The following is a 17,867-nucleotide window of genomic DNA, read 5'->3' on the forward strand; positions in this document are numbered from 1 at the left end:
CACTGGATCCCAAACCAGACACTGTCAGGTGTGATAACAGTTTGAGCGGCAAACCCACTCTGAAGCCTTGCCCTCTCCCATTCCACCGCAATTCATTTGATGCTGCAGCTGCACAACTTATTGTCTGCTATGCACTATTGCAAGCATGTGCTCTGTCCTAAAGATGCTTTTATTCCTGGTTCACCTGCTCATTCCCCCCGGGCTGAGGGCCAGTGATAACCCAGCCACTCTGTTCCCTTGGACCAGTGAACCACTCTCCATCACTGGGGGGGATTTAACAGAGATAAGGACTGCTGCTGATCCCAGCTGTCTGAAGGGGATCAAATACTTCTAAATCAGCTGAGGCTCACTGTGAAGATAGACAGTGAGAAAAAATGTTGTATACATGGCAATATGCCATGTATACCTTTATGTATCAAATGTAACTTATGTCATTGCACATATCAAGGCACACTGGCAAGTGTTTGCTCCTTTAGAGCATTTATTCTGAAAAATGAACAGCTTCAGCTCTTTTGGTGCATTATATTTTTTACGTTCACCCTTTAGTCTCAAAATAGAGGTAAATGTCCCTCCAGCACACACTCATTACTTCAATCCTCACAGTGTTGTGGACAGGCCCAGCCCCTCTGACAGCGTTTGATGCTCTCTTGCTCTTTGTCTCTCTGTGTTGCTGTTTCCTCCTCTTGATGGAGACTTTTATTTTAGCATGAAAAAGAGGTGGCATGGTCTGCTCTTTTATTTGACTGTTTCATTGCTGGATTCGTGCATACATCTAGTCAGATATTTAGTGGAATTAAAAGAGAATTTTGCAAAATGCTGATTGGAAAGCCTCTTACAAAAAAAAAAACGTTTTCATTATAATTGCATCAGGTTTTTTTGAGGATATATGAAAAAGATGAAGCTGGGTAGCGTGAGGATATTTAAATTCATTTTATTAAAGCATACTGACTGTTACCGTCTTGATTTTTTTTTTCTGACCTCCAAAAGTGAGGCTCAATTGGAGCATCGTCATGCCCTGCCGACCTAACTTTTTTCTTTTTTTTAACAGTGAACCTCAGATCATTCCCCATTTTGCTGTTTGGTTTTCAACATGAAGGGGAATGCTGAAGCGGATAATGATACAATCTACTGTACAGTCTCTTGGTACTGAAGTCTGATAAAACAATGCGATGGTGGAAGAGAAGGAAAATCAGCAAGGAGCAATTTTTCTGTGCTGGATTGTTCTCTTTGATCTGGAGTGCAGTGAAAGGAGGGCATTATGTAACGTGTTCAGCACACACATGGCCCACTGTGTGACTGCCAAACACACAGGGGGGAGTGGTAGTGTTGGTGGTGGTGAGGTGGTGTGGCAAAGGGGGGCGGCAGACAGACAAGAGGAAAGAGATAGGGCCATGGAAGCCAGTAGTAGACGGCCGTGAGAAGAAAAACATTACTGCTCATATCGGTGTTGGGTCATTTTCCTTATTATGGGTGCTCAGTCGAGCAGCTGTAATGTGGGCCCTAACAAGCTGTATAATGAGAGATGAGAATGCCCCTCAGTGATGGTTCAAACATCTATCTTCTGTTCAGTGCCCAAAACCCAATGTTGCAATGCACATCCTTTCTGTCAGTCGTTAAGAGAGGAAATCTAAATAATTATATGGTGTCGTTATAACATTTAGTAAGAATGGAGTCTCAAACTAAACAGAAATATTAGCGCATCATTTGATTGTCCTAATTGGAAGCAATTTATTATTTTAAAGGAACAACAAAACAACAGAACATTCATGCTATTGTGCAGCAGATGGCCCTTTAAATCAATCATTTACAAATCAATAATATATAAAAGAGAGGAATTTAAGCCAACTAAATCAGTGGGAGATCACTGGCTGTATCGAGCACCATACGGCGATACGGCCCGCCAAAGTGTTCAGCAAAGCAGGTCAATAATGAAGCTGATTGAGTGTAGAGGGATGTAAAGGAGAAATGTATGTATAGGATCCTGCCAAATCAGTGTAGCCTGCATGCCACACAAGGAGGCTTTATGAAGAAGGATCTGTCTTAACTGATGGATGGAGGAAGAGCGGAAAAGGCAACGAGTGATTGGTAGAGTGTGTTTGTAATGGTGTGCAGCTGAAAACTGATGTTGAGATGGCCTGACAGGGTCTGTTTCTGTTCATTGCAAGACTGTTATCTAGAGTGACCGTGTTGTCTTCCCTTCCCTCCACAAAGGTTATGCCATTGCCAGCAGTCCACATGACACAATGAATGAGGCACAATTGCCTGAGCCAGAGACGTTCATCAGGTCACTCTTAAAGCACAAAAGACCCCTGCGCGTAATTAAAACACATTCAGGAGTCCTATAGGTGTAAGACCGCATTGGATCTCAACTTTTCCTTTTTTGTTTATGACCTATGGTGAGGCTGCGGCTGCATTTTAGAAATGACGTGCTTGGTAATCGGGTGTGTTGGGCTGTCAGCTCAGGGTGCATGATCTTGCCAGCATGACTCAAGTCTGCCCGTGAGCTGCTTCCTGTGCCTGTGCATCTACTCCAGTTGCTCGTATGATCTATTTTAGATTCTTTTGCCCAAGGATGTGTGTGCATCCTCACTGCAGAGAGCCACAGAAATAAGAAAAAGAGGAGGGGGAATAGATGATGTTCAAATAATCTACAGGCAATCATGCAAATTCCCAAGACATTGTGCACAGGGGGGTTGCTGTAGATAGGGATGCAGCCTTGGATTCTATTCAGGCACAACAAATTTGGAATTATGCAAACGAATGAATGAGATCTCTATCAGCCATTTGCGAAGGCCAGCATGTGCACAATATGTGAGCCAACATGTCTGACACTCCAAGGACCACTTTTTTAAAAATTTAGTCTATGGTGAAATCGTGCATTTATTCAATTAGACCGATTATAAATCCATACTGTGTCCGGAGCCTGTTTTCATTGGTTCATTCGTTTTTACGTAAGCAAGAGAGCATAAAACGACGAGGACAGATTTCGACATATGTTTGTCTCGACTATGTCTGAAAGCAGCAGAGTCCGTTCTGTTACAGCTGTAGCAGGAGGCAGCGAATTAGAGACCAGTCCTCCATCCCGAGCACAGATGTCATGCTCCTTGTGGCCTTCACACATTGAAGAGGCCAAGCTGAATTTGGCATGACCCTGATGTGTCATCTTGATTTAGACACTTGTTTCGTGTCGACTAACGATGCGGCCTGATATTTGCGTGCGTGCATGTGTGCTTGTGTGAGTCGGTTTTGTGAGTATCTGCGATTGGTTTTGCGCAAGCAGGAAAATGTGGATCTCCTCCCCGTAATCCCACATGAGGAGGCTTCCTTGGAAGGCACGGTGCAGCAGCAGAAGCAGGGGCATTGTGGTTGGTGAATGGCTGGCTAATCTTGTGGAGGCAGTGGTCTGTTGGAGGGGCTTTTGAGCAGATTTGAGCCTGAGGGGTGAAAGCAACACCAAACCACAGAAAAAGGGGGGAGGGGGAAATCAAATTTGCTATAGTAAAGTGGAGGTATGCTAATTTACATTTTCATTCAGCCTTTGAGAATTCTATTTATAGCTCACCTTTAAAAAAAAAATTCATTAATCCACCACAGTTTCTCCAATTCAAAAATGAATGTAAAATAAAATGTCATAAAAGACCCTTGAAAGCAGAAGTCTAGGATCTGGGGCCATGTTGAGTAATCTACATACTGAGAGCAACGCATTCTGCTCCCAGCATTAAAGCAATGTATTGTTACTTATAGAACCTTTTTATGTGCAAAGTGCATTTGCATATTACCAATAGACACACTAAAAGAAATGCTGCATCCAAATCAACCTTCCCAGGATGATGACGCTCTTTGTTTGATCTTCAGCAACTGTAGAATTTGTGCGTGCTGTAGCGCAGTTTAACAACGCCATCTGCTGTTTGAAAAGAAGAAATCACAAAATCCCAGATACGATTACAATTGTTTTCCATCATTATTAGTTCAAGGGATAACATTTTTTCTGGGTTGATGCTTACTTGTCCATCAGACAATCCCCACCACTGAGTCACCAGCAATAATTTCCCCTTTTTCTTGCCTTAAAAGTAACGGATTGTTCCAGCTGCAATTATCCAGCCTTTTGTTACCATGGCACCAAATCAAACAAACACCATCTATGGCCAGCTGAGCGCAAAGAGGCTTCAACCACAATGTCAAGGGGAAGAAGTCAGCTGCTTGTGGAGAACAAGCCAACTTGGCCGTATAATTTATTGCATGCACACACAGCCAGTAAGTAGAAATAGAAAGACATTAAATATACAGCTGTTGTGAGACCACTTTGTCAACAGGCTTTTTATGCTCTACTGGAAAACTAAATCTGTAGAGAACATTTTAGCAACCGCAAATGGGACAGGGACCGAAGCACAAAGACAGAGAGAAAAAGTCTCACGGTGTCAGCAAATATTCAGGTATGTAACTAAAAAGCAACATTTCTGAGTAATTCTTTAAGTTTTGTCAACTTTATTTGTAAGACACTTAACTGAGGAGGGAATATCTGCTTAGAAAAAGTATGGGTACCTCTGGGGAAAATGTTAATGTTTCAGATATAGAAGATAATTGTGTTTTGTACTAAGGAAATTTTACCTACTCTACATTTGACAGTGTGTAAATACCTGCAGCCAACTCAAAGTCTTTCTGTTCTTTATTTAAGACATTTCATGCATTAGTTCTAAGATGTTTCATACCCTTGTGTGGGAACAGCATGTTTAAGTTCTACTTAAAGACTTTCAAGTCTGGGAACTGTGAGAGTCGTTTCAAAACTTCAATTTTTCACTTTCATGACTGAGCGCATTAAATTTCCAATCCGAGTTTGTTAATATTTGGTGGAACCCTTCCTTACTTCTAGTAAAACCTCTTTTTTAAATTATACCCATCCAATGTTTTGGGGGTTTTTTTGCTAGTTGCAACCCACAGGTTAATATTTCAACTCTCATGTGTAATCAAACTTTTTTATATTCTCCAAACATACTTTTGTTAATTGTGGACAAGTGGCACAGTTTGGAGTCCATTTGTACAAATGCTTCCAAAACAACTCTTATCAACCCATTTGTCAACCCCTCTTTATCAAAATTTCCACAGTGGACTTTTTAAGGGTTTGCTGGGTTTGCTTATGATACAGTGGGGCAGTGCATTTGTGTAATTTGTGTGAATTTTCACTCTGTTTGTATGCCCGACATATACACAATTTTATCTCATACATTTCCTAGTTTTCACAAAATTTGTATTGACCTCCACAGTTCCCCTTAACTGCCACTTCTTGCAAGCCCCAAAGTTGTTGTGTGAAGTGTCAGATTCCATCAAGCTCCAACACCGCCAAAGGTGGATAGTTTCTACTCGCACTTCTTGACCTGTCAACATCTGAGGAAATCAACTATGCTACAGTAACTATTTAAAAGTTTATTACATTTTTTAAGTAAAATAATGCAGTAACAATTAAATAAAGGCTCGTTTTAATGTGTCTTCAATATTCAAAGCAGAGTTTGTTTTCATTCAAGCCCAGAGGTGTGCATACTATACTGCTAATCTGCATACCCAGTGTGATCCAAGTTTTCTAAAGCTATCTTTTACAGAAAATAAAATATTTTTGCAATGTTAGTGGCTTTTCAGAAGAGCAGTTTTCAAAAGGCAAAAATCACAGGGTTAACAAAATAGTAACAGAAAAGCAGGTAATGAAACACCATTAGACACTGCCATTCCCCAGCCCTGATTCCACTTTAAGTGGTCTCACTAATACATTGATAAACCACTTCATTTCAACCAGCAGCAGTAAGTGAAAACAGAACATGAGCAATGATTCCTGATAAGAATAATGTAAAACAATGAAACATTTTTATGTACAACAAATTTACAAAGTATTCAAACCCCCTTCATTCCTTGCACATTTTTTATTGCATGTTTTCAAATGGATTAAACTTGTTTCTTCTCCATCACATGACAATGATTAACCCATAATGAGAAAGTGAAGACATGTTTTAAAACTGTTTTTGCAAATTTATTCAAGTGTCTTTTAAAACACAAGCTCCCCATTTACAAAAATATTAAAAAATTAATTCAGCACTTTGTCAAGGTGCCTTTTGCAGCACTTGTAGCAAGCACACTGTGCATGTCTCATTAGGCTCCCCCTTTATTCTTCCAGGCAGGCAGCAGACTCCCAACACATCGCTGACACGTCAAGGACAGTTTGAAAAAAGAATTTACCTAAACACTGGCTCGAGAGCTACGAAGGCTGAATATTTTTGTCACAGGTTTTTTTATTTAAATAAATAAAACTTAAACTCACTTCACATTATGAATAAAGTGTAGATTCAAATGTTACAGACTTTAGAGTGAAACAGTCTGAATACTGTGTAAATCCCCCATATACACTACTCTGAATCAAGTCAGCACTGTATGGGAAGATTGTGAGGTTTTATTTATTTCAGCTCATACAAACATCATACCCATTGTTTTCTGGCAAAAAAACTATTGTAACTACAGATTTGTGTAGACAATAAACTAATCTCAAATTGTAACCATTCACTGTATTTGCCACTACTCTCTTATTTCAGTTACAAGTGATTATAAAGGACAAAAAGACATATGCAAAGGCAGGCATTATATGTTTATTTTGAAGAAATGTAAGTAAAAAAAAAAACAAAAAGTGGTGTTTTCTTCCAGAGAAATAAAGACAAAAATGCACAAATGTTTTTTGTATTTGGATGACACCTTAAACAGTCTGAGATACAGGTAGTGTAAATACAGAAATTAAATAACAATTGACTAAAACCCCAAACATATTATTGAAAACCCTACTTGTGTCAAACAAGCAGATCCTGTGACAAACCCTAATTTCTACTATGGCACGAACAAATCCTACACAAACTAATAGTGTTACAGAAGTACTTTTGACACTTCACAAAGAAAGTCTTGGATCAAGAGGCTGTTGTGTTCCTGCACGTAATAATCATCTGACAACTGTGGGAAAATAATCAACCTGTAGAAAGTTAGAATGCATGATTAGAAGATATTGAGCATCCATGCTACAGAGAAGTACACTACCGAAAGAAAAAAAATAAAATAAAATCAATCATTCCGCACGGCGCAATGATAGTCTTCTGAGTAAATTAAAGTATAAAGTCAGGATAGTGTATGCAATGACTTAAAAATTGCAGAATATTAATAACAAATGTATAGATTTTCACAGGCAGTTAAATGACCAAAATTAGACTTTACAATACCCCCATCTCAGTCAGTGTTGACAAATAGTTTACGCTAACAAAAGAGAATTTGACAAGAGGAAAAATTTAACTTAACCAAAACGTCACTGCATAAAAAGACAAAACTTTTCTCATTTTTTCCTCAATCAAAACTTTTGCAGCACACACCATGACATCACCTTGATTCAAAACAGACAAAATACGTGTAACAGTAAAAGCTAAACACAACTGAAGTGACAGCTTGGCGTCAGGCAGCAGTGATGGAATGTTGATGCCTACTTATAAAAGGACACCCATATTGCATGTGCATGAAAATCTTATTTTTAAGGGAGATCAACTGCTTATTAGTAAAGCAATGGAGAAATCCTTTGTTGTTCTTACTGTTGGAAAAAAAAAAAAAAGCCCCCACCTAATCAAATTAGCTGATTTTTTATTAATGTATTTGATGAAGCCATAAAAGTAGTTACCTTCAAAGTTTGAGCATTATTTCTGTAGGACCTCAAAATATGGATATAAACTGTTTGATAAAATTGATATGTCCAAAAAATTATCTAGTATGTGTGTATATATATATATATATATATATATATATATATATATATATATATATATATATATATATATATATATATATATATATATATATATATATATATATATATATATATATATATATATACACACATATATATATATATACACACACACACACACATACACACACACACACAATGTTGCTTCTTAATTTCTCAACCTTAACTTACATTTTAAGGTGACCCAAACAATGACGACTACAAAATTAAGGGAAAAAAAATATCACAGCTAGAAGATCAGCCTAGTATCAAATGTACGAAATGACCAATTACTCTAGATTTTTTTTTTAAAGCTTGTTTCAGTTACTCTATATCACAAATTAAAAAGTGCAAAAAAATTGAATGCACCATTTAGTTTCCTGTAACTTTCTATGGCTTTATTAAGCATACTGTAGTTACTGTAGAAAAAAATAAATCTGCTTACTGTGAGGTGAGGTGGGAGGCACTAATGAACTTTTCATGGAATGAACCATTTAAAAAAAAAAAAAAAAAAAAAAAAAAAAAAAAAGAACAACAAAAAGAAACACATTAAAGTCAAAGTTCTGTTGTCACTGCATTTTGCCAAAAGTCAACATGAAACTATCAACATGTGAAGAATAAATAAAGTCACTGCTAATAAAAAGCTACAGAAAGTCAGATTTAGCTGTATTCAGTCTTGTGTAAAGCCGCAGTGTTCAGCTCCACAGAATTAACAAAACAAAACAAAAAAAGCAATGCAGCCTTATTAACTGTATTCATACAACCTTGCCAGAGGCTGTGACTTGTAGATGGATGCTAGGATATACATCTACATATACTAATGAAAACCGGATACAAAAAAATATATTGAGTACAACTGTACCAGCAGTGAGTATTTCTAAAATGTTACAGATAAAAAATAAATTCTGAGTAAATATATAGTATAGAATAAGGATTGTAATAGAACCCAGCTATTTAAAACATGCTGTCTAGTTAGATATCTACTGTGATATTAGTTTATTAAGTAATCGCCCACAGTGAGTGTATAGACAGAAACTATAATTATTCAACAGTGGATACGTCCAGTTCACCATCATAAAGAAGACTGATTAGGCTAGTGTCTTCACAAAGCGGGGGACCAGAGCCTTAATTGCATTATCACAATCACAAATGTATTCGTGAACACATCAGTTCCAACTGAAACAGGTAACCTGCTACCTTAAACGGTCAGAAATGTAATAGTGCAAATGAGACCTGGCTGTCCTTTTCAAGTAATATAAATTCAAAAGCAGTGTGATTTAGATGAAAATAAAGAGTAAATCCATGGCTTATATGTTGATTGGAAAGGCAGGAAACTCTTTGGCTATCAAGGCAGGTGAAAGGCAGGTAAAACAGAGCATGAACTCTGAACAACTGACCACTATGTGAATCTCATTTTCATTTCAAAATAAAATCTGTGATTGTTTCCACAACTAACACTGTCAACCCAACTATTCAATATTAAGATTCTCTTCTATTATGAGAGATTAAATGATTTCAGATTACAAATCTGAGCTAACAGAAGGTTGACCCTTGAGGTCCACAAGCGAACAGCCGGTGTGAGCACCATATGTCTTACTCTGTTCTTGGTTAAGGGAAGTTGATTCTTGGCAAGAAATGAGAGCGAGCGATCTCTACTCTCATATGCACATACTTAAGTGATTATAATGTTTACTCCCCTCTGATTCATGGATCAGCGTCTGGAGTTTGATGGCCCCCACCCCTGGCCTTGATTTGGAGCCAGGCATCTCCCAGTGCCTTGGCAAAATGGTCATCCACTGAACCCGTTATGGACACCGAGTTAGACACAGACTCTGCTTCTTTGTAGTTCTCTCCAAGACTGCGACGAAAGTGCTCCTCAATCACAGGATCGCATACTAAATTGGATAGAATAACATCACGTGGAGGAAGAAGACCAAAAAGAAATTGTTATTTCCATGCATCTAAACTGCAAACTGAATAAATACCTTTTGATTTCTCAGTTCAATAAAAAAGCAGCTTTGGGGATGCTCTCTTATCAAAGTCTAGGAAAAACACAGCTGGGTATTTTGAAAAATAGCTTTGATTGCAAATTTGATGCAAAGTGCAGAACATATAATAGCTTGAGTGCATGAAAATTAGTTTTTACAAATGGTTTTGAAGATTTTTTTTAACCATTTCATTTTGTTACACTATTTGGTACACTTACAATAGATCAAATACGGATTCAGATACAATTTGTTTGATTCACTACAGTTTTTCCTAGGTATGTGTCATTTTCAGAGGTTGCCTTTCTGATTCAGTTTAGACTTAAACTAAATCAGAAATCTTAAAACGATCTAGTGCAATATACTGGAGTAATTCATTTTAGGATAAGCTTTTGTTGTATGCAACCATTGCAATAAACTAGTTTGCATAACAGTGAGTCAAAAACTCAAACTAGATCTGATTAGGGCTGCATGATAACTCAAGAATTTTCAAACTGGCCAATGTACAACCACATATTACTTTTATGTTTGCAAAGAGACTGAGAACACATACACAAAGGACAGAGACACCAACTTGTGGCAGCAGTTGCTCTTAATTATTGACAAAGTTGGATTTTAACGTTGATAAATTGGTTAAATTAGCAAAATAAAAATATGCAACTTGGATATATTTTTGTGCAACCACCCAGCACTGTTGACTTTAAAACTCCACAGGTCTTTTAGATCATTTTTTGTCATACAAATCAGTATATGGAAAGACAAATATATTAGTTTGTTAGTGCAAGTATTTTAAAAGACTTACCATTAGCCTTTCTTGGATCAGCAGGTGGGCTAGGAGTGCAACCATTCATGTGGCAGTGAGAGAGGTTGCAGTTGCGGTTGCTCGCAGGGGCACAGGTAATAACTGAGGGACGATTCTGTATAAGAAAAAAAAAAAAAAAAAAAAAAAAGGATGCATTACTGACCTACATTACTGGTTAAATGTTTTTTATCCATCTGTGATCAACCATAAAGTATTTACATAGTACTTCCAACCATCTTGCAAAGGCAGATATATATACAGGGGTGCACACAAGTGATCCGCAGGTGCGCATTCGCTGTCAAAATAAAAGATGCGCACCAGATAAGAAGTTGCAACGCGCGCTTGCGTACATAAGATTTTCTGGAGGAGGACAGGCATTTGTTTAGAACTCTTAAAGATGTCGAAGAAGCAAGCTCCTTTAAGCAATTACTTTGGTGTTCCTCCAACTCCAAAGAAATGTCAGAAGGAGTCCGAAAAGAAGCGCGTATTCTCGGAAAAGTGGTTGCAGGAGGTGAGCTGGCTTCAAACAAATGATGAACGCACAGAGATGTGGTGCAGAATATGCTGTGAAAATCCCACTCTAGCGGACAAAAACAGTGCCTTTTATATGTATGCAAACGCGCGTTGCAACTTCTTATCTAGTGCACGTCTTTTATTTTGACAGCGAATGCGCAGCTGCGGACCACTTATGTGCACCCCAAATCTGCAAGACAACTCTAGTATGTTCACAGGAAGCATGGTCAACACACTGTGAACACAGTCTTTATTTCATTTGACTGAATGACTGAACACTTGTACAAAAAAGTTATTAAAGTGTTTGTACAACTCTCTGTCATCTGTGTTAATCGTGGCATTAAATCTTTGCTGGCCATCACATGTAGCAACTTTTACCTTTATACATATCTGTTATTTTGATCTCCTTACACTGACTTAAATACATAAGCCAAAATATATAAAGATATTAAAAATAATGTTGTCTTTACAGGCAGATAAGAAAAAATTTCTTTGTTCATCCCCCCCCTCTCTTCACAACAGAAACGATCATAGATAGTTGCTGTTTTGCACACAGTAAATGCATTTCAGTACATGTTTTATCCATCCACTGGTCATATCTCACTGAACAACAAGAAAGGTGAAAAAAATTAAATGTGTGCAACCTTTTAAAAAAAAACAACAACAACAAAAAAAAACATCACAATGCTCTCTTTATGTGCTACAAGTTGACGTACCTGCTGTCGCTCTACAGTTCCACTTATGACAGACCTCTCTGTTCCCCTGACTCCAATGTCATGGCTGCTTTTGCTCAGAGGTATCGGCTGGTCTACAGCATAGCCAGCAATGGAGGCATACAGATGGTTCCCATGGAGACCATTAGAGGAGGAAATAACATGCTCCACAGGACTGTGGCTGAGGCTCCAGTGCTCACTATGGTTGTCTCCAGCAGAGGGACGTCCCCTTGATAAAGACAGTTAAAATAAAATGTACTAGCAGCTTCGTGGACAACTTTTGTTTTAATTGTTGTGCAGAGGGGATGTTTTTTAAGCAGACACAGATGAAGTACAGGAAGGGTTTTTCATTTGTAATGTGCAGCTTTATTATTATTGTAGACTTTTCTTAAGATTATATACAGCTTCATTTTAAGATTTGTTTATATCAGTGAACTACTTTGTGTCAGGTCTTGATGCATGCTCAATCAACCAGGTAAGGAAGTATGTCCAGACAAACAGAATCAACTTTTTGGGGTACTCTGTGTCACACTTTACCATCAAACTTTAAGAGGCTGATCATTAAAGTCATGGTCAGATTTTTTTTTTCTTTCAGCCTGTATTCTGAATAACATCCAACTGAATGTTTTACCCATATTGGACAAAATAAATACGTTTCACAGCCAGCACACACTGAAACACTGAGTGCTGTATTTATAAATAAATACATAAATAAATATTACCATATGCTGGCTTCGAGACTTAAATGAAACCAAACGAAAAAAGGAGATGAATACAAGGTTGTTAGGGCTTCTTAATAATTTTACATTTTTGTATGGCAATCAGAAAAGTATCAGGGGGACCCTGTTTGTAATGCATGACACTTGTCACATGATGTATTACATTTACAACTCATATATTGCACTGCATACAATTTATTCAATCCAACAAATATAAAAAGCCAATACAGCAATAATTTCAAGACCCACACAAAATCATAATTTTTTAAAGGCACTTACAGCTGGGTGGCAAACAATCTGCTCATTTTGGTCATGTGGTCTTCATCACAGTGGAATCGGTCTTCCATTTGTTCTTCGCCATATTTTCGTTTGCTTGGGCAGTGAGGAGGAGGCCCACTTATATTGGACATAGTGGCAGAAAGGGAGGGCATTTTGGACTCATCTGTGGGAAAGAGTTCAGTAGTAGAAATAACTTAATTAAATTAATTTAGACTAAAAGCAAGTTTCCAGAATAAAATACACAATAAACACAGTAAACTATAAGGACTGTGTGTATTCCATCAATTCATTTTAAACTGACTTTTTGAGACTGCACTGGTAGGTGATCAAGAGTTTCATAAATATACCAAGTAATACAATTTAGCCAGATTTTAATAAACCATGAGCTACAAAAAGCAAAGTAGAAACCAGTTTGACTAAGTACATCTTGCTTAATGTTAAAACAATGTAAATAACTGTTTTTACACCAAGTTTGAATAACCTGTGTAAAATGTATTCGAAGGACCTTTCACACAAGTAATTGCAATTTAAAGTGCTTAGCAGAAGACGGGAAAAGTTGACAATATTACATAATCTGGGGCTATTGCACAAAGGAGAACACTTGATACATATAGTTATAATAGAGTACTTTGGGTTTTGGTGAATTAAAAAAAAATACCAGATTCACTGGGGGACCGGAGATCATAAATTAAGTAAATGGCAACTAAATTATAATTTACATTTATTTTTTTGAATTCCTATTATAGAACGACTCTGACTTTGTTTCATGTATGGAGGTGCAATTTGTTTGAGAAGTAAACTTTGATCAAGAAAGCCAACGGAGCAATACACAAGCAGTTAAAAATCACCCACTCATCTAAGCCCCAAGGAAACTGTGTGTAGAAACATGATAAAGCAAATTTCTGAGCAAAATTTCCTGATTTCTTTAGATGTTTGACTAAGCAGTGGCGCAAATGAGTGTTACACAACCTGAAGCTTAATCACTGCTACATCACATGAAGCAGCATTGTAGTGTATGCCGTTATAGCTTGGGAATTTCTACAAATTTCAAGTGAATTTTATTATTATTCAACGCCAACTTGTTAAATACAGGCTATAAAAATCGTATTTTAAAGTTGCGATGTTATTAAACAAAACAGTCGTTGTTCTCCGCACCAACAAGTTGTTAAACATGTCGTTGTCAGTGTCGACGCTAGCGTCAGGATAGTCAAAAGGGTAACGCAAATCACAACACAGGAGTATCTGGCGCTGAATTTAGGGAAACCACAACGTGTTGCGTTTTATAAATGAACTTAGGAACTATAGGACCAAAAGAAAGAAAAAAGACAAACTTACCTTCGTAGTGCAGTCTCCCAATGTTATTGTTCATCTTGTCCAGGAACTGAGAGTTTATCATGTCCATTCTAGCATTTACACGAACAGGCTACTTGCTAACATTAACGTTAGCAAGCTATCCTAAAGGAGATAGAAATGTTGTCATGTTTTTAAAAATGGCATACGTTTACACGCCAGTTAATGGTAATCCCAAAAGACATTAGTCTTTATTTTGTTCAACGACAGGCACTTCATGACACTGAAAACTACAGGCTTTAGTGCGGCTAGCTAAACACGTAGCCTACGCTGAGCTAGTTGCTACTAGCCGTTCTTCAGTGCGAGCTTTAAATTAAACTACGAAGTTATAAACGCTTATATTGAAGAGGTTGTTGTTATTAAAATACAATGTTATACATGTATTGTGACCAGCGGTCTGCTTAGTTGCTGAAGCCAAAATACAAGACAGCGAACTTTGTCTACTTTACTCACGACACAAACTTACGTTAGCCAAGTCGCTAACTTTTCAGTGCGCTAGGTCAATGGTTTTCGTTTTAACTAGCAAAAACCTAAAAACTACAAGTCAGTATCTACTTAGTGCCAGGTTAGGTTCAATAGTCTATATCCAACAAACTGAATTCCAAAAAATGGGTATTCCTATTCTTCCATGATACTTACTTCTTCGACAAAAATTAGCTTTACGGCAACACCATAGTTAGCCGAGTCTGCCTACGTACTCTGCCTTCTTCACGCACTTTCACACAGCAGCAGTCCTCAGACAACAAAAGAGAGCTGAGCGGCCCTAGCGGAGAGATACGAGGCGAACCGGGGCTTTTTGAAGCATATTTAAAAGGTACTTTTATACGGTATGAACACTTTGATATTAACCATTAATAAATTCTCCTATCATCCTAAAAGTAACATTGTTTTTCAAGTTTATCAAGCTACGCAGCCTATGAAGATGCCCAAATGAAATGGGTTTAACGTGAAACACAATAGGCTACTTGATTTTTTTTTTTTTAATGACACTACTGACCATATAGATAATGTTTTTGATATGTGAAGAAAGTAAACATGCAAAGAGCTGCTTTCTCTGAACTGCTGTTGATTTTACACGAATCATTATGAGGAGTTTCCAGTGATTTTCACTGCAGTGAGTTTAGTTTCCTGCAGTCTGACTGCAGCACAGCACATTGAGGGCAGACTGAGGGCACAATGCCCTGCTGGAGCGTCTCATCCACAGACATCTGACTAGAATGGCTGGGTTTCAGACTTAAGCAAAGCTGAGGTTGGTTTTGTTGTTCACTACACTGATACTACCACATGGTGTCACAATAGCACTCATGTTTAATAGTCATTGCAAGGTACACCATCTTTTAGCAATATTATTTTCAGATTATTCTTCTTATTTATTTCAGCCAATAGATTCTCTACCGATTCTCCACACACACACACACACTCTGTAGGTGCAAAATTAATAGCATATAGCAACAATCAGCTTTACCAATAGCATCATCATTCTAGCTTTTGATTAAAACCATGGACAACAACCCCAGTCAGCGATCGAGAATGGTCACATTTATCTAAGCTCATGTTATAAACTCATATTATCTTCCTCAACTACGCTGCCACAACCCCCCCCCCCCCCCCCCAAAAAAAAAATTTCACCCTTGTTAAAGTGACATAAAGATAACTGTAATGTCTGCCAGCATGCAACAAAAGAGAGGAGCCTGTTAATCACAAATCTTTACAGCATATCAACTGATCAACTGGACTAGCAACAGCTTTGACAGGGGAGAATTGGGCTCAAGTGATCTTGGTATTCCACCCCATATATGCAAGATGCACAGCTACAAGTATTCATGCATAGTACATTCATAAAGAAATAGCAGCTAGTAACAGTTGTAAACATGCCAAAGCAGGATACAAACACAAGAGACATTTTCTCTCAGTACAGAAGTGGATCAATGAATTCACCACACACAAGGACAGTTGGCTGTGAGCACACAATATCTTCAATACAGTTCCATTTGTTTAGCAGTTTTCAGTAGGGTCATGTATTAAAGCTGCACAAGTTGATAAATGACATCTTTTTAGTTTCAGAGACATGAGGGGTGCTCCCCAAAGTCTGACCTGCATAGGCCCATCTATTCAGTGTACTCCTTAGTCATGCTAGTTACTACAGTTGCTGCAGAAGCACTAAATTATTTAAACTCAGGAAATAAAGTGAGCCCACACTAGCTTATTAGTGAAATGAGCTTTAACTTTACATTACCAAATTTTATGAGTTAGTAACTTGTAGTTGAAGTGTGTCAGTAGGATTCAGCTGACGGGGCACAGTTAGTAGAGGGCAGGCCTGGACCCTGCTCAAATCTAAAGTCCTATAGGTATACTTATCCCGCTGTCTTCTCTCCTTCCTCTCTTAAGCACCATTTATTTGCTTTGGCTCGCTAAACATAATCCAAATTGCTGCTAACAACTCTAGTCCTACAGAGTCAGTGAAAAATATATAGTAGCTGACTGTCAACAGGTTTACAGGCTTTTTGCACAAATGACAGAGATCAGGGTCAGAAAATACAAATATCTTATTTCCCAGAATTTCCCTTAATCAGTGAAATGTAAAATGAATGAATAAATAGTTGTAGACCTGAAATTCAATTCATAAGGTAAATTTATATTCCATAGAATTAATTATTTAAATTATTATTATTATTATTATTATTAGTCTACCCGTTGTGTCACGTTGCCAAGCAACAGAGGAATTTCCTCCAATTTCAGATTTTTAGTATTAGAGGAAATCTTCAAATTCTGTAAAAATATTTATAAAGCATAAAACTAATTCCATGTAAAAATTTATCGATTTGAAATGTCATAAACAACATATAAAATATACACGGTATGTGCAAGTATCTCATAATATCTCAAAAAGTATTATATTAATATTTTACCTTGTTATTAACCGTTAAAATGCAGGACTGAAGTTGGGCTGTAAGATTTCTAGTTAACAAGTCATGCCATGATGAATGAAGTCATATAGTAATATTAGCCCTTCATTAGAAAATATACTCAAACTGCGATATAAAGATTCAATGTCCTGACTTGCAATTTTTTTTATGTGTGCCTATGTTTGAATTTATCTTTTTACACTTTAACAACTTTTTACCACTGCACATCACAAGTTATTGAGTTATTGAATTGTTTAAAAAAATCCATCCATTAGCTGTGCCGAAGGTTACGTTTATTAAAAAGCATTTACTCCTGTCCTAATACATAGTGTTTAAGCAAGTTTCAGCAGCTAATTTGTATGTATTTTGAATAAAAGCAGTCTTTTGTTTTGTCTTATAAGTATTGATGATATAATTAATAAGTGCTTTACAGAAATTACTGTGTTTTGAGTGAACCTTGTGATAATTAGTGCTAAGAATATTGTATGCAGTGTTTTTATGGTCTCATAAGCATCAAACATTTATATAAAATATAATGAACACAATGAATTGTGCCACCCGTAATGGAGACATGTTAGCCAATTGAGTTTGTAATATTTTTAAATTAAACAACTATTGTAGTAAATTATAATAAGGAAAATTATTACATAGAGAGAGATTCATTAAACAATTAAGACAGAGAGTTTTAGTGCATGAATTTGTTTCTCAAGGGACGGCTGATGACGCTTCTTCTCATTCACCAGTCCTAACAGCCATTTTAGATTTCATGGCTGCTTTCTATAAGCAGGAAAAACAGCACCCAGACAGA

The 17,867-nt window shown here is 37.2% G+C and overlaps 1 protein-coding gene across 1 annotated transcript; it reads right to left on the reverse strand.

The window, feature by feature from the left end:
- Positions 1–7,927: 7,927 nt before the first annotated feature.
- Positions 7,928–14,863, reverse strand: vgll4a (vestigial-like family member 4a). The gene is made up of 6 exons (XM_063463646.1): positions 14,793–14,863; positions 14,139–14,258; positions 12,804–12,966; positions 11,809–12,034; positions 10,580–10,694; positions 7,928–9,687 (listed from the first exon to the last, which is right to left on the reverse strand). Exons 2-6 carry the CDS (start codon positions 14,203–14,205, stop codon positions 9,497–9,499), a joined length of 762 nt encoding a protein of 253 aa, XP_063319716.1. The 5' UTR covers positions 14,206–14,258; positions 14,793–14,863; the 3' UTR covers positions 7,928–9,496.
- Positions 14,864–17,867: the final 3,004 nt, after the last annotated feature.

Source organism: Pelmatolapia mariae, linkage group LG20, assembly GCF_036321145.2.
Source record: "Pelmatolapia mariae isolate MD_Pm_ZW linkage group LG20, Pm_UMD_F_2, whole genome shotgun sequence".
NCBI lineage: Eukaryota > Metazoa > Chordata > Actinopteri > Cichliformes > Cichlidae > Pelmatolapia > Pelmatolapia mariae.